The 19,294-nt window shown below is 42.1% G+C and overlaps 1 protein-coding gene across 1 annotated transcript in view; it reads right to left on the bottom strand.

Annotated features, from left to right (window-relative positions):
* IMPG1 (interphotoreceptor matrix proteoglycan 1) overlaps positions 1 to 19,294 on the bottom strand; it is a gene marked incomplete at both ends in the record, with an annotated part of 113,594 nt that overhangs the window by 40,558 nt on the left and 53,742 nt on the right. The window contains 3 exons of the mRNA XM_079781617.1: positions 3,398 to 3,505; positions 16,446 to 16,872; positions 17,827 to 17,903. Of these exons, the coding sequence (XP_079637743.1) occupies positions 3,398 to 3,505; positions 16,446 to 16,872; positions 17,827 to 17,903 (612 nt within the window). The remainder of the gene's footprint in view (positions 1 to 3,397; positions 3,506 to 16,445; positions 16,873 to 17,826; positions 17,904 to 19,294) is intronic.

Raw genomic sequence — 19,294 nt, 5'->3', positions numbered from 1 at the left:
TATAGGGGTAAGATTTGTAGCATCCTGCTAAGGCTGAAAGCATAGGGAATGTGAACATTAAGAAGAAATCCTGAATAATTTATGTGAGAGTTTGTTATTTACTATCTGAATAAAGGAAATATATTCAAACTCTCCTTACCTGCCATGAAGAATGCCCGAAGCATTGCTATCTTTTTGAGCAAATCATCTCTTTCACTTTTAATTGAACATTTTAACCATGGTGAGAAGATAAAGTGTTACACCGATGAGGTTCACATTTTGTATCTATGACCCTGCACCAGCCATAGCACTCTATGATTCTCACTGCCACCAAAAACAGTGCTGGGAGCACCCCCATATTTAAAATCCAGGACATAATCATTATCATTAACATTGATCCACCTTCTGTCACCCATCCCTCCATCCATTTGTCTGACTGGAGCAGAGGAAAACAAGATCATGGAGAGTGTGCCCTGACCGTGTGGCTCAGTTGGTTGGGGTGTCGTCCCGTACACACACAAACACACACACACACACACACACACACACACACACACACACACACCACACCACACATTGCAGGTTCGATTCCTAGTCAGGGCACATACCTAGGTCAGGGAGGCAATCAATTGATGTTTGCCTCTCACCTCTCTCTCTCTCTCTCTCTCTCTCTCTCTCTCTCTCTCTCTCTCTCCCTTTCTCTCTCTCCAAGAAGGAAAGAATAGAGAGTGAGATTGCTTCAATTCAAGGGCAACTAAAATGGATAACTATAATTGATAAATATGTATTTTCAGAATTGATAACTATAACTGATAGATTTAGGTACACAGGAGATATTTTCCTGGGAAAGCAAGCAATTCTGTAGCAACTTTTACATTACTGAATACATAGGGAGAAAGCCTCTTGTTTTTAATGAAGTGCGAACAATAAGGGAATATTTTTGAAGTACAAAGACCTGTGTGTGGTGGCTCTCACAAATTGGAAATGAAGTGGTTGGATAGCAAGAGCTCTTGGTTGCTGCCAGGTGAGCCATGTTTCATGATGGCACTACAATGCATATTGCTGCTTGCTGATGGGACCCCCTAATGAAATGGGCTCTGAGCTGACCTGGGCTTGGTTTCCCTCAGGCAGCCCTTGCCCTTCCTTTCGCTCAGTTTTAGGGACGTGGGGGCAGAGGGTGATTCCTGTAGTTGCATTTGAGAGGCCTCTGAACCATCTGGTTTCTGGCTAGGTTTGGTCAACGTGAGCATTGGTGGGCAGGGGTAGAAAAGAGTGGGGGCTATTTATCCTCCTCCGTGTGTGCCTCAAGACTCTATTCTGGCAACAATTCATCTCCTCTGTGTCTCCAGTTCCCTCTGGATAGGCACTCCAGGCTTCAGCTTTCCTCAGGGAGCTGCCCCCTGGGTGCTGGTAATACCTTCTCCTTCTGTCTCTCTAGGCAGGAGTGGTGGCAGTGCCTGCTCTTCCTGATCTCTGGGAGCTCTCTTTCCTGTTTGGCTGGTAAGCTCCTCCTCCAGCTGAGTAACCCCATTCCCTGCATTCAATTCTCTAGGCACATACCTAGGTCAGGAAGGCAATAATTGATGTTTGCCTCTCACATCGATGTCTCTCTCTCTCTCTCTCTCTCTCTCTCTCTCTCTCTCTCTCTCTCTCTCCTTCTCTCTCCTCTCTCTCTCTCTCTCTCTCTCTCTCTCTCTCTCTCTCCTTCTCTCTCTCTCTCTCTCTCTCTCTCTCTCTCATTCTCTCTCATTCTCTCTCTCTCTCTCTCTCTCTCTCTCTCTCTCTCTCTCTCTCTCTCTCTCTAGTAAATAATAGTTTGAACCATTAAAATCTGCCGATATTCAACTGTTTGACCTATAAAAATGGCAATCTCATGCCTGAAGTAGTTTCTTGTGTTTTTTTTCTGGTTAGATTCTGACTGCTATGGGTCAACTAAGGAAGGGAACCTTCCCACCAAAGAGGGACATTAAAATGCTAGGCCTGGCAGAGGAGATGCAGTGGGCAAAGAGCACGGGGGCCCAGGATGCAGCTGGGATGGGCAAGCAGACAGGGAGCAGCAGAATCACCAGGCCAACCCAGGCAGCCAGCGTTTTCCAGGTGGGCCATATCAGAGCCTATAATCTTAAATAGACTGGCTGAGTCATTAGGGAAGGGGAAATAAAAAGCTGACTCCAGAACCCCACTGAAAAGAATTTATATTTCAATAAACACATGGAAAAATTAATACATTTCTCATCCAACATAATTTAGTGATTGATTTACAACAAATCCTCTTGTCATCCTTATAAATACCCTGTCTATACTGTTTATGTTTTTGTTTGGACTGTTTTGCCTCTACTCCGCTATCTGGCATCAGCTGCTGGACAAATTTTCAAGAGCAGTTCTGCTTATAGAAGGCGCTTTTAGCAAGACTTAGTTCTGTTTGTGCTGAATCTATTGGATCCTGAGGCAAAAGCAAAAATGTGTGCCCCTGTATACACTTAACAAAGTATCCTCCTATATTGTGAACCAAATAAAAAAAGTTACTAGAACCATTATGGTAAAAAACCCACCACTGAACCACACTGGCCAGACTAGATTAGAGGTCTTAAAATTATGCCCAGTGGGTGTGTCTCAGTGGTTGAGCATCGATGGTTCGATTCCAGGTCAGGGTACATGCCCTGTTGTTGGCTCGATCCCCAGTGTGGGGTGTGCAGGGGGCAGCCGATCAATGATTCTCTTTCATCATTGATGTTTCTATCTCCCTCTCCCTCTCCCTTCTTCTGAAATCAATAAAACTATATTTAAAAAAATTATTATAATGAAGTCTGAGGAATAACACCTGGTCGATCCAATGTTGAGTACGTTGGCTTTTGAATTGGTGGTGAAGTCACTGCAAACAAAGGCCTAGAGAGGAATCTGCATAAAGATACTTCACTGAGATTATAGGTTTGCCGAGAAAATTTGAAATGGGAAAATGCCTTGAGAGTAGAAGAGAATGACACTTGTAATACAACTTGTCCTTTTTAAGCAAAGTCGGTATCAAAAATGAGGGCTGAAAATCACCATTGTGGGGATGTTGCTACAAGCTGCGTAACATTTCACACTGAATCTCTTCACCAGCCCGTGTTTCATAAGAGGAAGCAGAAAACTTAGCAATGAGGAGAGAAAATGAGACTCCCCCAGGGAGAATTCACTAGTTTGTATGTGAAGGCTATAAACTTAAAAACAAAACAAGCCTACAAACCCACAAAACCTCAGACGATTCTCATGAAAGCAGGAGAGTTTCATATCTTTTGTAGATGATGAAGCGTGGATTGAATTGCTCCAGAAATGAGACTTTTTACATAGAATTAAATGTAAGAAAAATATTCTCAAAATCATTTTTTCTTTTTCCTTTAAAAAAACCCCCCAGGAATTCTGGGCACTCATAGATTACTCAAGCAGCAGGTTCCATTTTCCGTAACGACTATTAAGGCAGTTAGGGCCTCGGCAATACAGTACTCATTTCCTGGTTTTCTTTGGTTCTGCTTAACTTTCTCTTCGCCTAAGAAGAACAAAACTCATTGACAGGCGTTCAGTGAAAAGGCTCAGCTGGGGTGAAACACAGGCTGTCAGCAAGGGCTCCCCCAAGTCTTACCCTCTCTGTCATCCCCAGGAGGAGGGGCAGGTCTTCTTCCTGAACATCAGTCTGACGGTAAAGTCTTGCTTAATTCTCACTCTCATTTCCGTGGGAGCCATTAAAAGGACTCTGTCCCATGGAGCAATGTGGGAATCATGAGTAAAGTTTACAAGAGAATTAGCAAATCACAGGCACACCGCATAGGAGCAGTGCGACTTTGTCCTACTTAAAAGATGAATCTGCTTCCTTGAGTTAATTCTGCTTTTCTCCTTTCCCTGAGCTCCTAGGTGCTCTTCCCTACTCCTGGCTCTCCATCAGATGTTCATCTTTTTTAATGGTTCTCCCAGGAAAATGCTTGAGTTGCAGCCGCAGCCTCCCTTTCAGGAAACCCCTGAATTTCTACTGTTCTATTCCCAAGGTCTCTCTCCGTGTTCAGCTTCTGTTTTTTTTTTGTCCTCCAGATCCCCGATTAAAACAAATATTTCCCACAACTAAAAGGTCCTTTCAGCTACTTCAGTTGTAGTCTTTCTATCTCATTTTCCCTCTCCTGGCCTTCCTCCTCCTCCCCACTGCCCAGTCCTCCCAGCTGTAATATTTCTTGCTCCATTTTTTAACAAAGCATCATGTCTAACTACCTCTATTTAAATTTAACATACAAAAGATGTTTATAAAAAGTGGTGCCCACAATTTGCTTAGTACCCTTGAGTGTCTCTGGCTTTCAAAGTTGAAGAAATTTACTGAAAGATCATTCAGGAATGTCACATATATACCACTGAAAATCCTGACTAAAATTATTGCATGCACTCACATAAAGACCCAAGTCAATGGTAATTTGTCATCCTACAGAATGAAAATCTGGTTGAGAATTTAAAGATGTAATTGAAAAAACACACAGATAAATAAGTACTTAATCTGACAATACAGAAAACTTGCCAAATAGCAGCGGAGAGTTGTTATTTTTCTATCTCATTCATTGCCAAACAAGAAAAATAGAAGAGAAACCGAAAATTCTCTTATCACTTGGTTTACTGAATGGTCAAAAGATGTTAAATTCTCTCTGAAATTAATAGGATCTATTTAAGGATGAAGATCCCATTTTCCTGACATTTACATTTTTTAAGGTCAGGTGGATGATGTGACTGGTCACTTTGAGCTGTAGGGCATGACAATTATAGAAACTTGCTCAGTCACCTGTGTAGACTCCCCTTCTACTAGTGTAAACTGACCACTGCATGTAACTGACATTTACATTTTTTAAGGTCAGGTGGATGATGTGACTGGTCACTTTGAGCTGTAGGGCATGACAATTATAGAAACTTGCTCAGTCACCTGTGTAGACTCCCCTTCTACTAGTGTAAACTGACCACTGCATGTAACTTGTCATCTACTGATGCTTCAGAAATGCAGTTTCACCTTCTCAAAACTTAAAAACTAAAGGAAATGAGTCATGAGAGTTTCCATCCATGCCCCTCAATCCATTTGCAAATGATTTTGCTCTTCCTAACTTAGTATTGCGAAGATGTCACTTTCTCTCAATGCAAGAGTTGTTTCTTTGATTAAAATGCTGATTGTATTAGAAAACTACAATTCTCCATAACAGGACCCAAGGTGACATTCCTTCCCCATAGTTTCAGAGTTAGCTCTGTCTGCTCCTGGTTACTCTCTGGCCTCAAACCATTTGCACAACCATTGCTTCACATTCTCTGTGAAAATGGGCAAAAGTAGGGCAGAAACATTTACCTTCCCATCCAGATTCTGATGTTACCTTGTGTGGGTCAAGATAAGAGTAGCCCCGCCAGCATGGCTCAGTAGTTAAGCATCAACCCAAGAGGTTATGGTTCGATTCCTAGTCAGGGCACATGCCCGGGTTGCAAGCTTGATCCCCAGTGGGGGGTGGGGGAGAGTGTGCAGGAGGCAGCCGATCAATGATTCTCTCTCATCATTGATGTTTCTATCTCTCTCTCCCTTCCTCTCTGAATCAATAAAAATATATTAAAAAACCCCCCACAAACACAAAAAGATAAGGGTACATGAAGCAGAAATCCTTGTAGCTATGAATACTTGAGAAGTGATATCCTGTGGGCATAGGTGACTGGAATGAGTGAGATGCCACTTTGACCAGTTAGCCTTGTTACCTCTGTGCTTCTCTCCCCATGGCTTCTGGGCAACTTTCTCTGTGGTCTCATTCCATTTCCTGCGACCTCTTCTACCATGGGCTCTTTCCAGTTCTACAAATGCTGACTACCTATTGTTACTAACGACAAGCACACCTGTTACACTGTGACTGAGGGCATTCCATCAGGCAACCCTGCGTTCTCTTTGTGCCAGATGAATCGTTGAGCTATGACCTGATTCTGCCTGTTCTAGTCCTGGCTTTGCACTTTTTCCTGCTGACCTAAGGTATGAAGTGCCCCTCTTTCTTACCTACGCTGCTGAGCTCAGTTAAGATCTACTGTGATGGGTAAGTTTATGTGTCATGTTGGCTGGGCCACAGTTCCCAGATATTTGGTCAAACTTTATTCTAGATGTTTCTGTGAAGGTATTTTTACCAGTAAGATAAAATTAACATTTAAATCAGTAGACTTTATATAAAGCAGATTAACCACCATAATGTGGATGAGACTCATCCAACCAACTGAAGTTCTTAATTAAAAAAAAAAAAAAAAAAAAAGACTTCTCCAGAGGGAATAAAAATTCTGGCAGCAAACTTCTTTCCTGAGTCTCCAGCCTGCTGGTTCACTCTGCCGGTTTTGAACTTGCTAGACTCCACAGGAACCAATTTCTTAAAGTCTCTCTCTCTCTCTCTCTCTCTCTCTCTCTCTCTCTCTCCTCATCATCATTCCTCTCCCCCCCCCCCGACACCCCCCCTTATTGGTTCTGTTTTTCTGAAGAACCCTGACTAATACATATACTGAACATTTAACTTACCTCTATGTAAAATCCAACTCAACTCACTTCTATGTAAAGTTCAAACCATTTAAGTGGGCCCTTCCCAAATATATATCAAAAACCCCTATTCTCTGACTTGTACTGATTTTTCAAAGAAATAAAGAGGAGAATGGGAAGGAGTGGAGAGAGAGAGAGAGAGAGAGAGAGAGAGAGAGAGAGAGAGAGAAATGCTGCTCATTGTGTTCCATTAGGTTTTAAAATCCAGGGTGTCTCATGTATAGCATACATGACATGGAGGTGTTCAACCTCATGGTGATCCAGACTCTTCTCCATCCACCATTAGCCAAAGTTGTCTCTTGTTTATTTTATTTTAAAAAAATAAATCTCTGTGTCTCTTCTTTCTCCTCCTCTCCCTCCGCTCCTACCCTCACGTATGCCTCCAAAGCTTCCCACCACATGTGGGACAAGATCCCTCATTGCCCTATTTTTTATCCACCAACCTGTGGCCAGATTTACTTTCCTAAGCTCCATTTGCATCATCCCCCTTTATTTCCTGAAAACTCAGAACAAACTCTCCCCCCAACTTTAAGGCCCTGCGTAATATATATCCTGTCCCTACTTATTTATTTGCATTCCTCTCTGAATCTCACTCCACCCTCTGCCTCTTTGCTTATGAAACGTGTTCTACCTGGACGGTCATTTCGCTTCCCTTCAGCAAAGTCGTGTGCACCACGGGACCCACGGAAAGCTCCAGGGATGCCTTCTTTGATGCCTCTGCTTCTCCCTGAGTTTCTTCTCCTCTGATCCAAGCAGTTACGTACATATAGTTAGTCTACATAAAAAATTCAAAGTAGTCTCTGTTTTATAAATAAATCTTACATTTACTTATTTCATGTGTGTGGGTCTCAAATAAAGAAAATAAATGGAAAGTGCACTGTGGCTTAGGGTAAACTTAATCTTCTTTTCTCAGAGTCATTCTCTCTGCTTGCTGAACAATGCTAAAGCGGTGGTATTAAGAGTTCTCCAGCACGACATTTTAATTTATCACTAAATCTAGGCCTTGGAAACATCACTGACATATGTGACAGTGCATTCTTTTTTTTTAAAAAATAAATATATTTCTTTATTGATTTCAGAGAGGAAGGGAGAAGGAGAGAGAGATAAAAACATCAATGATGAGAGAGAATCATTGATCAGCTGCCTCCTGCATGCCTCCTACTGGGGATCAAGCCAGCAACCCGGGCACGGGCCCTTGGCTGGAATTGAACCTGGGATCCTTCAGTCCGCAGGCCGACGCTTGACCCACTGAGCCAAGCCGGCCAGAGCAGACGGTGCATTCTTATCCTAAAGATGGGATTGCGTTTTTGATGGCGATCTATTTCCTTCCATATCTCCCCCATCAATGCCACCTTAATCTCTTTCTTCCTTTTGTCTTTTTTTTTTTTCCTGAGCACTTTCTCAATTTTTCACATATGGTAAGTGAGAGATGTTTTAAAGCTAAGATTTCTGTTAAAATTGCCATAATGGCTTAATTTTGAAATGCATTTAAGGGTTTATTCATGCAGAGACATTTTCCTTGTCATTAAAGCTATTTTCCACCAAGGGAAGATCCAGGGACGAGTGCTCCATAGGTTTAAGCTAATTGTTTCAGCTCCACCCAGTGGGAAAGGAAACAGAACTGAGCCCAGAGGCATCCAGATAGCACCTGCGGGACTGCTGGGCTCCTCAGGGCTCTGCGGTGTGGAGAACACGTCTCGCTGAGCCTGGCACGGCGAGGTGCTGGCATCTCAGCTACAGCGGGAGGATACAAACTCAACTCCCGCAGTCTGTTGGCGGCCACTCCAAGAAATGAGAGGGGATGGAACGTAGATGCTAATCTGAAAGTAAAAAAATATGATAGATGCCAAAAACCTAGAATTAAAAACCCAAACCAAACAAAAACCACTGGGTTTTTAGAATGGAACCTCTAAATTGGGATGTGTAGCCCGACCGGTGTGCCTCAGTGGTTGAGCGTGGACCTATGAACCAGGAGGTCACGGTTTGATTCCCTGTTAGGGCACATGCCTGGGTTGTGGGCTGATCCCCGGTAGGGGGCGTGCAGGAGGCAGGGGATCAATGATTCTCTCTCATCATTGTTGTTTCTATCTCTCTCTTCCTCTCCCTCTCTGAAATCAATAAAAAATATATTTTAAAAATCATTTAAATTGGGATGCACAGGAGGGCCAAGTGCTATGCTACTAGCTCTATAGATTTAAAGTAACCTTGGAAATAGCTTCCTGAAGCTGGTCATAAAGAGAATTCCTGAGTCCTCATGAATCATTATATTTATCTATTCATGTGGCATAGTTTCCTGTATTTATCGACCTCTCCTTTTCTCTTCTCTGTAAAATACTGGACAGATCAATAAAAAGCACTGCCAATAATGGATACTTAAACTTCCTAGTTATGGAAATGTGAGCCAACAAAAATGGATGGAAATATTAAAAGGGACCATGTCACAGATCCGAGAACTAGTGAAGGCTGGCATTTCTTGGCTGTGCTTACTAGTCTCACGATCATAAAGCGCTAACAGGAAGGCAATATTTTGGACAGCTGAGAGGCGTGGCCAAAACCAGTCCCTGGTTTAGTGCTGACACTGCAGACACATATATTACCCCTTCCCACGGATGAGCCTCTAACAGATATTGCTCATTAATCAGGCCAGGCTTCCTTGATGAAGCCATTCATGGCCTCAGAATTCTTCATAATGGTTTACCTCTTAAATACTACTCAAATCAATCCACCTCTGTCAGTCTCTCTTCAATCACCCAAGTCCAAGCTGTCACCATTTCTAGCCTGGATTGCTCTTCTAATTGATTACTTGAATTTGCCCACCTCCAGCTAATTCTCCACAATGCAGTCAGAAGATCTATTCCAACTTAAATTTCATGTGTCATTCCTTTGCTTAAAACTGTTTAATGATTCTTGACAAGTTCTGTTTCTAGAACTCCATTGTTTTCTACTTTTCTCCAATTCTTTGTGCTCTGGCTACACTGGGGTTCTTCACTTCCCTTCAATACGCCAGCTTCAGCCACTCTCTACTGCCCAAACTCCCCAATTTACCATCCCTCCCCAATTTTCATGTTTGCCTTCCTGCCACTCAGATCTCAGTTTAAATATTACTTTCTTAGGAGAATCAATGGGCTTTATAGAATTAATAACAAAGAGTATATATATTTTGTTATTTATAAATTGTGTGCTATAATATCTTTTATCAGCAAACTTTTATAATAAACGTCTGTATGCATATATATCCCACTAATTTTTTTCTTTTTTGAGATTGGTTGTTAAACAGTCACCAGTGCACCACGGATAAGCTCCAGCGGACACAGGGCTAACTGGCTGTATTGGTTCCCATTCCTTCCCTGTTTCAGTTCCCCGTTACTTTACTGTGTTTCCTGGGATCACAAGCTCCTTATGATCAAATCCTCATCTCAGGGTCTGTTTGGGGGAAGACTCAGACCGTGATGGTCATAAACTGTATCTGCTTTATCCCCTGCACCTAATGAGTACAACATAAATAATTGTTGAATGAGTAAATGAATGAGCACAGCATCCCAGAGATCCACTACTACTTAAGTGAACCGTATAGACTCTGGTTTACTGGCACATGAGGAGTTTTCTTGGATCTGTGGCCCCCAGTGCCCCTGGAAGTCACCTATGATAGACCAGCCTCCCAGCTAAAGATGTGCAGAGAAGCTTTGTGGAGCCCTTGGGGAAAGCAGTGTGCACTAGCGCCAAATGAGGTAAAACCAGAGAATGAACTTAGTGTGATGTGGAAGGAGAAAAAGAGCTCCTTTGAGAAAAGAGAAAAGAAGGAGAAATGGCATTAAGGTGAGACGTTGCCAGAGCTACTGAAAACATAGTATCATCTAAGTATGTATGTGAGTGTGTTCTTATAAAGGACTGTGAGCCTGGGAGGAAGGGAAAGCTACAATTTATAACGACGGCTGCTTCTACCTACTTTTGCTTTTGCAGAAGTGGCAGCATTTATCTCAGAAACACGTGGTCACTGTTCAGTAAAATATTTAAAGGAGATTAAGTAGACCACTACTCTCCATAAGAAACCAGATCGTACCTTGGAGAGGGAATTGGGGAAAAGCCTGGAATTCTGAGACAGTGAGGGTTTGGCAGCAGGTGCAGCAGGGAAGTGGAGGACTATCGTTCAATATGGAGCCAAAATATGGGGCAGAGCACTGAATATCCCCCACTGAAAATTTGAAGAGCTCTATGACCTCCTGGTTCATAGATTGACGCTCAACCACTGAGCCGCATGGGCCGGGCGTGATGGCTAACTTGACTGTGCCATGGGTGCCCAGATATTTGGTTAAACATTGTTTTTGTGTGTCTGTGAGGGTGTTTCTGGATGAGATTAACATTTGAATCAGTAGATTAGTAAAGCAGATTGTCCTCCCCAATGTGAGACTGGAATAGGACAAAAACGGGTAAGGGAGAATCCATACTTTGCCTGGCTGTCTGAGCTGGGGCATGACCTTCTTCTGCCTTTGGCCCAGAAGTTGGACTGAGACTTCTACCATCAGCTCTCCTGAGCCTCCAGCTTTCTGACTGCAGATCTTGGAACATCTCAGTCTCCCTAACCACGAGAGCCAGTTCCTTATATGAAACCTCTTTATACACGTATAAAAGCTCCCATTGGTCCTGTTTCTCTGGAGAACCCAAACTAATACGGGGGAACAAAAACCAAAATGTTTGATAGCAAAATAGTTCTGCCTAAAGTTTTCTTCTTCATCACTTAAAATGTTGCAATTTATTAAGGCTGGCATTTTAAATGGAATGTCTAGCAAGTGAAAAAGTCTGTAATTTGGAAGAACACTAAAAAGCTTCTCTTTTGATAGAGGAGATGATCGTTCTAATGGGCAAAAAGAAAAATGTATTGCTGCCTACACACACCTAAACCAAACCAAACCAAACCAAACCGTACAAAAATTCTATCCTAATGATTTAATATTATTTTTGAATATATTGGATGCATGCTACGTGGAGGAAGAATGTTGAGTTTCTCCCATATGTTTATGACTCTTATTTATATGAAACAGGAGTAATTTTAACAGATAACTAGCTCTGCAAGAAAGAATGGCTTGGGATAAACTGCCCTAAAATATAACTAATAGAAGACCTCAGAATTCTATACAAGGTACCAATTCATTTAGTGTTCTAGAGGCATATTTTACAAGTACTTTATCTCAGGAGGATTAGCTATTACATTAAAATGCTTAAGCTGAGAGATTTCTATGAGCACTTTACTAAGATTTTAATGGCTTGGTGGGCGTTTGGTGACACTAACCTTAAAATTTTTCCAGGCTAAAATTATCTCAGTAATTCCATGGTGCAGAACTTTGGAGTCTTAGTTGTCCTTTACCTGTGCATTGGTGAGACCCAGAAATGTTTTCATGAGGGAGGAATGCTCAGTCTTGTCTAGAGTGCTCTTCCCTCTCCCATTTCCATGTGTGTAAGAGGAATGCCTTTTTATCAAGAATTTTTCCCAGTGAGGGACTTCATTTTTCATTAGGATATGTCATTTCTATCCCCACTTGGGCTGATTATGAAAGCATATGGATCTGCCTTTAATTGGCCACAGAATATTTGCACTCTAGGCTCATGTCAGCAAATATAGTGCTTCTTGGTCAATACTAATCAAAAACTCAGTTATGAGATCTAATATCTATTTATAGAGCATTGACTGAAGGTTATGAAGCACATTCATTCCTCTAGATACTCTAAAATCAATCCTGGAATTAAGGTGGACTGTCAGAACCCAGCCCCGCAGAGAAGTGCTGTAAATTGGGCTCTGGCATTCATTACACATCTCTAGTGAGGACCTTAAAGGAAACACCTGACACTGATTTTATATAGTAGGGAGGTTGATGGCAGACAGGACTCTCTTCCTTATGAGGATTCATAGGAGAAATTCTTTCTCCTAAGCAATTACCATGCTGAAAGCATGCAGACACGGAATTACGTAACTTGTGTTATCCTCATTGCACAGTCTGCTAAGAAGCTCCCAGCCGAATTCGTCAACCACCTAAAACAAGCTGAAAGAGCTTTATGATGTTTATTTTGTACACAAGTTTCCCTATATAGTCATCTGATTTTTAAAAAGACATATTGAGGTAAAACATGACATAAAATTCGTCACTTTAAATTCAGTAATTGTAAATTAGTAAACTCACAGTGCTGTGTAACTACCACCTCTACCTAGTTCCAAAGCATTTTCATTACTCTGCCATCTGACTTATTTTTGTTTTATCTTTTCTTCCATTGTTATTCAAGTCTTTAAAAATAAAATCTTATTGTATTTTATGCATGTCTGTAAGTCATCACAGTTTTTTTTTTTAATAAGGTAGGATTTTAATAAACAAATTATAAAAAAAACACACCTAGTGACAGGCCCCAGTGCAGGAGACTGAGGAGGAGGAGGAGTCAGGGAGTAGGAGAACCAGGAAGGAAGGCATTGTGAGAACCAAAGGAAAGTTTCAAGATGAGAGTGGTTAACAAGAGCCACACACCAGAAACATCAAGTAAAATGAAGATGGAAATGAGGTTGCTAAATTGATTAATTAGGAAGCCATTTGTGAAAACTCTGTCCCTCTATTCTGTGATTAGAAGTGAAAACTTGTGAAACTTTGTGGTGATTAGGAGGTGAGATAGTAAAGACCCAGAAGTCTATTAAAAAAATAGTAAATAAAAAAGACAGCATATGCCGAAACCGGTTTGGCTCAGTGGATAGAGCGTCGGCCTGCGGACTCAAGGGTCCCAGGTTCGATTCCGGTCAAAGGCATGTACCTTGGTTGCGGGCACATCCCCAGTAGGGGGTGTGCAGGAGGCGGCTGATCGATGTTTCTCTCTCATCGATGTTTCTAACTCTCTATCCCTCTCTCTTCCACTCTGTAAAAAGTCAATAAAATATATTAAAAAAAAAAAAGACAGCATATGAAATAGAGAAGAAGAGGCTAGGTTTGAGGGAAAAGTAAGTTTGAGAAAATATATATTTTTAATGATGAGTCTATCCTATCTAACAAAAGAGTAATATGCAAATTGACCATACCGCTGTTACACCCACAAGCCACGCCCACCAGCCAATTAGGAGTGAGTATGCATATTAACCCAACCAAGATGGCTGCGGCCACAGAGAGAGCAGAAGGCTTGGGTTTCCCCGGCAATGGAGGAAGCCAAGCTTTCCTCCTGCCCTGGCCTGCCTTGGCCTCCGCTTAAGGCTACAAAGTTTCAATTATAGAAGATAAATCAATCCCAACAAAAATGGCAGCAGCCACGGAGCTGGAGAAAGCAGGAGGCTTGAGTTGCCCATGGCGATGCAGAAGCCAAGTTTCCACAGCCCTGGCCTGCCTTGGCCTCTGCTTAAGGCTACAAAGTCTCAATTATAGAAGATAAATAAATCCCAACAAAAATGGCTGCAGCCATGGAGCAAGCAGGAGGCTTGGCTTCACTACAGGCTACAAAGTTTCAATTATAGAAGATAAATAAATCCCAGATACCAGGGCCTCTGCTTGGGTCACCGGGGGCGTGGCTAGCCTGCAAACCACCACAGGTCCCTCACCCAGGCCACCCCACACCCCAAGGGAACCCCCACCCTGATCCGGGACACCCTTCAGGGCAAACCAGCTAGCCTCCACCCATGCACGAGGCCTCTATCCTATCTAATAAAAGAGCAATATGCAAATTGACCATCACTCCAACACACAAGATGGCTGCCCCCATGTGGTCAAAGATGGCTGCCCCCAAGATGGCCACCACAAGATGGCCAGCAAGAGAGGGCAGTTGGGAGGGACCAGGCCTGCAAGGGAGGGCAGTTAGGGATGACCAGGCCAGCAGAGGAGGGAAGTTGGGGGCGACCGGGCCTGCAGGCAAGGGCAGTTAGGGGGGACCCAGGCCTGCAGGGGAGAGCAGTTGAGGGGGACCAGGCCTGCAGGGGAGGGCAGTTAGGGGTGACCAGGCCTGCAGGAGAGGGTAGTTAGGGGCAAACAGGCTGGCAGGGGAGCAGTTAGGCATCAACCAGGCTGGCAGCGGAGTGGTTAGGGGGTGATCAGGTTGGCAGGCAGAAGAGGTTAGGGGCAATCAGGAAGGCAGGCAGGCGAGCAGTTGGGAGCCAGCAGTCCTGGATTGTGAGAGGGATGTCTGATTGCCCGTTTAGGCTCAATCCAAATAGGATCTGGCCTAAACGGGCAGTCGGACATCCCTCAAGGGGTCCCAGATTGGAGAGAGTGCAGGCTGGGCTGAGGGACACCCCCCTCCCCCACGCCCATGCACAAATTTTGTGCACTGGGCCTCTAGTATATATATAATGCTAAGTCAAACATAGTATAATAGGTGGAGAAAACTTGAACCAGCTGTAGTGTGACCATGAGCAAGGACTTCACATCTCTAGGTTTGGTTTTCTCATCTGTGAAGCACAGTAGCTTAACTAGATTATATCTATGCTATATTCACGAGTAAAAGGAATGTATAAATAAAATGAGAACAGTAAAGCCATTTTGAAAATGCAATAATACTTTCATCATAGATGTACTATTATTTTTATGAATCTATCTGAAATGCTGATCTTATAATAATAAGGTTCTATGATATAATATTCTTATTATATCCAGTGAGCACTTAATATCAATTATTTCACCAAAAGATCAATTTTGTTTTATCAAACTAACTCTCAAATGATTTAAAAGTCAATATAGTGGTTGATGTGAAATGTGGTTGGTTAAAATTGGCCATAAATTCTTTGATGCCTCTCCCATCAAGAGGTAAGTTCTGTGTGCCCTCCTCTTGAATCAAGATGGGCTCCATGGCTGCTTCGTCACTAGAATGTGAGCAAGTGACACTATTTCTTGGCCCTTAAGAGAGTGACAGCTGTCTGTGTCTTGCAATACTGACTCTTTGCATCCAGCTGATATGCTGTGAGGAAGCCCAAGCAGCCCCTGGGAGAGGCCTAGATAGAGCAGAAATGAGAGTCCCGCCAACAGCTCTGGTTGAGCACTGATTTGCCAGCCAAGTAAGAGAACATTTTGGAAAAGATATTCAACATCAGTTGAGACACTCTAGTTTACATAATGGGGCAGAGAAGAGCTGTTGCCACTGGTCCCTGCCCAAATTTCAGATTTATGGAAAAAATAAATTATTATGGTTTTAAACCACTAACTGCAGAATTGGTTTGTAACAAATGCTGGTTAACATTTATTCACTGGTAATCATGCAAATAAAATATAATATGCATAGGTGGTTCTGCTATTGTAACATGTATGTATTTGTGAAAAACTTAGTATTCCATAAAATTGCATACTAATTGCATACAGGGTTTATGAGGGAAATAGGATTGAGGTGGACCACTCAAAACCTACGGACTTTTGTAAAGAAGAACTCTAACAAGACAGGAACAATCCTATTAAAATATCAGCCGTAACACATCTCTACCAGCATTTGCACTTAGAGCCACAATGTATCATTAACCACCTTGCATCTTGGGGTTCATGTTTCCTTAAAGACATTTTTACTTACGGTTTCATCACAGAACTGTATAAAGTGGAAAGCATAGGGGTTTCTGAAGCCACTAAATCAGCTACTTCTCACACTAAATAGACTCTTCTTCAGAATTTTCAGGTGGGTTTTTAAAAGATCTTCATATGTTATTAAAGATTTCTCTTTAATTGTGAGAATGTTTGACCCTATTGCCTAAAAAAATGAACATGTTTGGAAATTCAGAAGTGAACCAAGAAGATTTCAATGTTTGCTGACACCCTTATGGATCAATTACATATGACCTAACTGGTGCTAAAGAAACACATGTAGCAGAACAGACAGGATCAATGGTCAGCCTGTATGTGGCAAGTAGGAATCCATATACTGATTGTGAAGGCCCAATGCTGTGTTGCCATAGTCCCTCATTGTGGACTTGGGCCTTATGACCTACCTTGTCCCGATGGACTCTCAGTTTTGAAGCCCAGTAGAGATGGCTGTTCTGTGTGGGTCGCTGTTGGAGCTGCTTTGGTTTGAGTTTCTCTCCCCAGGTCCACGAGGAAAGGGCTGCTAGTGCCCTCTGTGATCCTGGGGACTAGCGCTGAGGGAAGGACACGCAGGGTGTCCTCCTTTTCAGAGGAGGGTAAGTCAATGGACTGTTGTCCTGTTGGCAATGCTGGGTGAGGAAAGCTTCTCTGGGTCAAGGGGGGTTTATCACTGGTCTTTGAGGTAGTGTCATAAATGGATTTCTCAAAGAGGATGTTGTTATCTAACATAGACTTTGTGGGAAGGAAAAACTCACCAGGTAGACTGTGTCCTTCTCTGTCCACTGTCTCGAGCCTGGGCTGACCAAGAGGAAGTTCTGGACTCAAAGTAGCATCCTGAAGAATGAATTTAGAGAGACATGTGGAGAAGGGACATTTTTTTTTTTTAAATATGAGAAAGGCTATAATCTACATATTTTTTTTCATTTAAATTTAAGCAAGTCAGTTTAGTTGACTTGAATCTACTGTGGATTCTGATATAGGTTCTGATGGAGCAATATGTCCTGAACAGGATGCATGCACTAATACAGTGGTAATATGAACTCTATTGGGGTGGCTAATTGACTCTGCCTATGCAGAGTTAACTCATAACTGAAATACTTTGAATTATGTCAATCATATTTGAATTTATGAATTCTTTATTTAAAGAGGCAATAAAGCTTAGTCAGAACTTTCATTTATGAATATCCCAGTGACAACTTTTGGCATAAATTAAATGAACATAGCTTTAAATGAAACATAAAAACTATTACTGAATTTATTATTTTTACTTCCTAAGATGTTACTTTGTACTTATGAGATCCCCATAAATAAATACCAGGATATAGATAAGACCTTAAGAACCAACTTGTAAATTATGTTTATGTTTATTTCTGGAAGTTAAATGAAATATTCTGCTTTACGTATTCTTTTCACTTCATGAACATGTGTTTATTTTTTATCAAAATCAGAGCAAATCTTGACTCTATTTGAAACAAAGATCTGACTACATTGAAGGAAACTTTAAATTTTAGGATGTCCCTTAAAAAAGTATACACACCCTTTGAGTAAGTATAAAATCAGTGTTTATTAAAAATATATTTCATTTTCAAAATTGACCTATTAGCTGTTAAAGTGTATATACATTTTCTGTGTTTTATGAATACAGATATGGAAAGTGAGTAATCAAGTACTGCCTATAAAAAGCACTAAGTACTGCAGAGGAGAGTTTTCTCTGTTCAGTCTTTTTTGTTGTTGGAACATTTTTGAGGTTTTGTTTCTATTTGAAGAACAAAAGGACAACAAACTCACCTTTGTGAAACCAGCAAGGAGTGTAGGCAGCACCGACTGGCTGTTGGGATCAGAGCCAGGCAATGACCCAACAAATTCTGTGGATGAAAAATCACAAGATTTGAGTGTTTTTATTTTATTTTCTCACTTTCCTTTTGTGTTTGGGCAGTAAAACAGCTAGGGTGGAAAATGTGACAACAATCAGTTCTTAAGGAATGGTGCAACAGATCATTAAGAAGTCATGTCACATAAGCTAAGGGTCATTGATCTGAATGATAAATTGAAGGACAGATGCAAGGAGTGTGTCTTGCATGCTTACGTGATAAGAGCAGTTATTAAGGTGGGTTTTTAGGGTGTTTAGTTTTATTGTACAGATTCGGACTAAGCAGACAGGCTGATTGGCTAGGCCAGTGAGGGTGAAAACATAACTGAACTGACAAAGAGAGAAATGGCTTGAATAAATACTGCAACCAAGAACCATTTGCAGAGTCCTACTTTCAAGCCAAAGCCCTAACCAGTTTGGCTCAGTGGATAGAGCATCGGCCTGTGGACTCAAGGGTCCCAGGTTCGATTCCGATCAAGGGCACGTACCTTGGTTGCGGGCACATACCCAGTAGGGAGCGTGCAGGAGGCAGCTGATCGATGTTTCTCTCTCATCAATGTTTCTATCTCTCTATCCCTCTCCCTTCCTCTCTGTAAAAGATCAATAAAATTAAAAAAAAAAAAAGCTGAAGCCTGATTCTCAGAACCTCCCAGAGGATTCAATAAAGAGACAAACCAGATGGTCTCTGAGATGAGTCTGAAGTTCACCTTTTCTTGTCTAGTAGATTCTCTTACCCTGCGCATTGTACCAAGAGATTTTTGTGAAGCTTTTCAGTGTTGAGTTTGCCTATATACACCAGAGAGACAGAACTGGCGGAGAATGCTAGTTTCATGCCATGTCACACTAAAATGGCATTTCTGTTGTCCGTCTACTAAGCCAGGAGTACTGGGCCTACTGAGGAGCTGAGTTCCAGGCTCCTGGGTCCCTCCAGGCACCCACTGCAGATTTTGAGTGTGCCTGATTATCTGGTTGACTTCTTTAGATCCACGCTCCACTTCTCTTCCCACTACTTTCTGCTCCAGGAGGTTGTCTTATATGGGCTATATCAATGATTGCTTGCCCTCTGTTTTTTTGGGATGGCTTAGTGCATTAGGCAACCCTTCAGGCCAGGAGGTCGTAATGGGGCCTTGCTGCTTCTAGGCCCAGGGAACTGTTCTGTTCCTTTGGACATTAGGGAAACCTTTATAAATAGTCCCTTTACCAAACTAGTCTCACATGACCCTAATTTGAATGTGCCGTCTGTTTCCTTTTAGGACCTGATCAATTTACTAATAAGGGAATCTGGGTTTTGCCAGGGGAACAGAACTGTCCAGGGGTTCCTCTCTCTCCCTGGGCTCTAACTGGGTGGTCGAACTGGACTTGACTGACATTCTTGGCTTCTCCTAG

Source organism: Cnephaeus nilssonii (genome assembly GCF_951640355.1).
Source record: "Cnephaeus nilssonii genome assembly, chromosome: 9".
NCBI lineage: Eukaryota > Metazoa > Chordata > Mammalia > Chiroptera > Vespertilionidae > Cnephaeus > Cnephaeus nilssonii.
The sequence above is the reverse complement of the archived record's forward strand: the minus strand, read 5'-3'. Positions and strand labels throughout refer to the sequence as shown.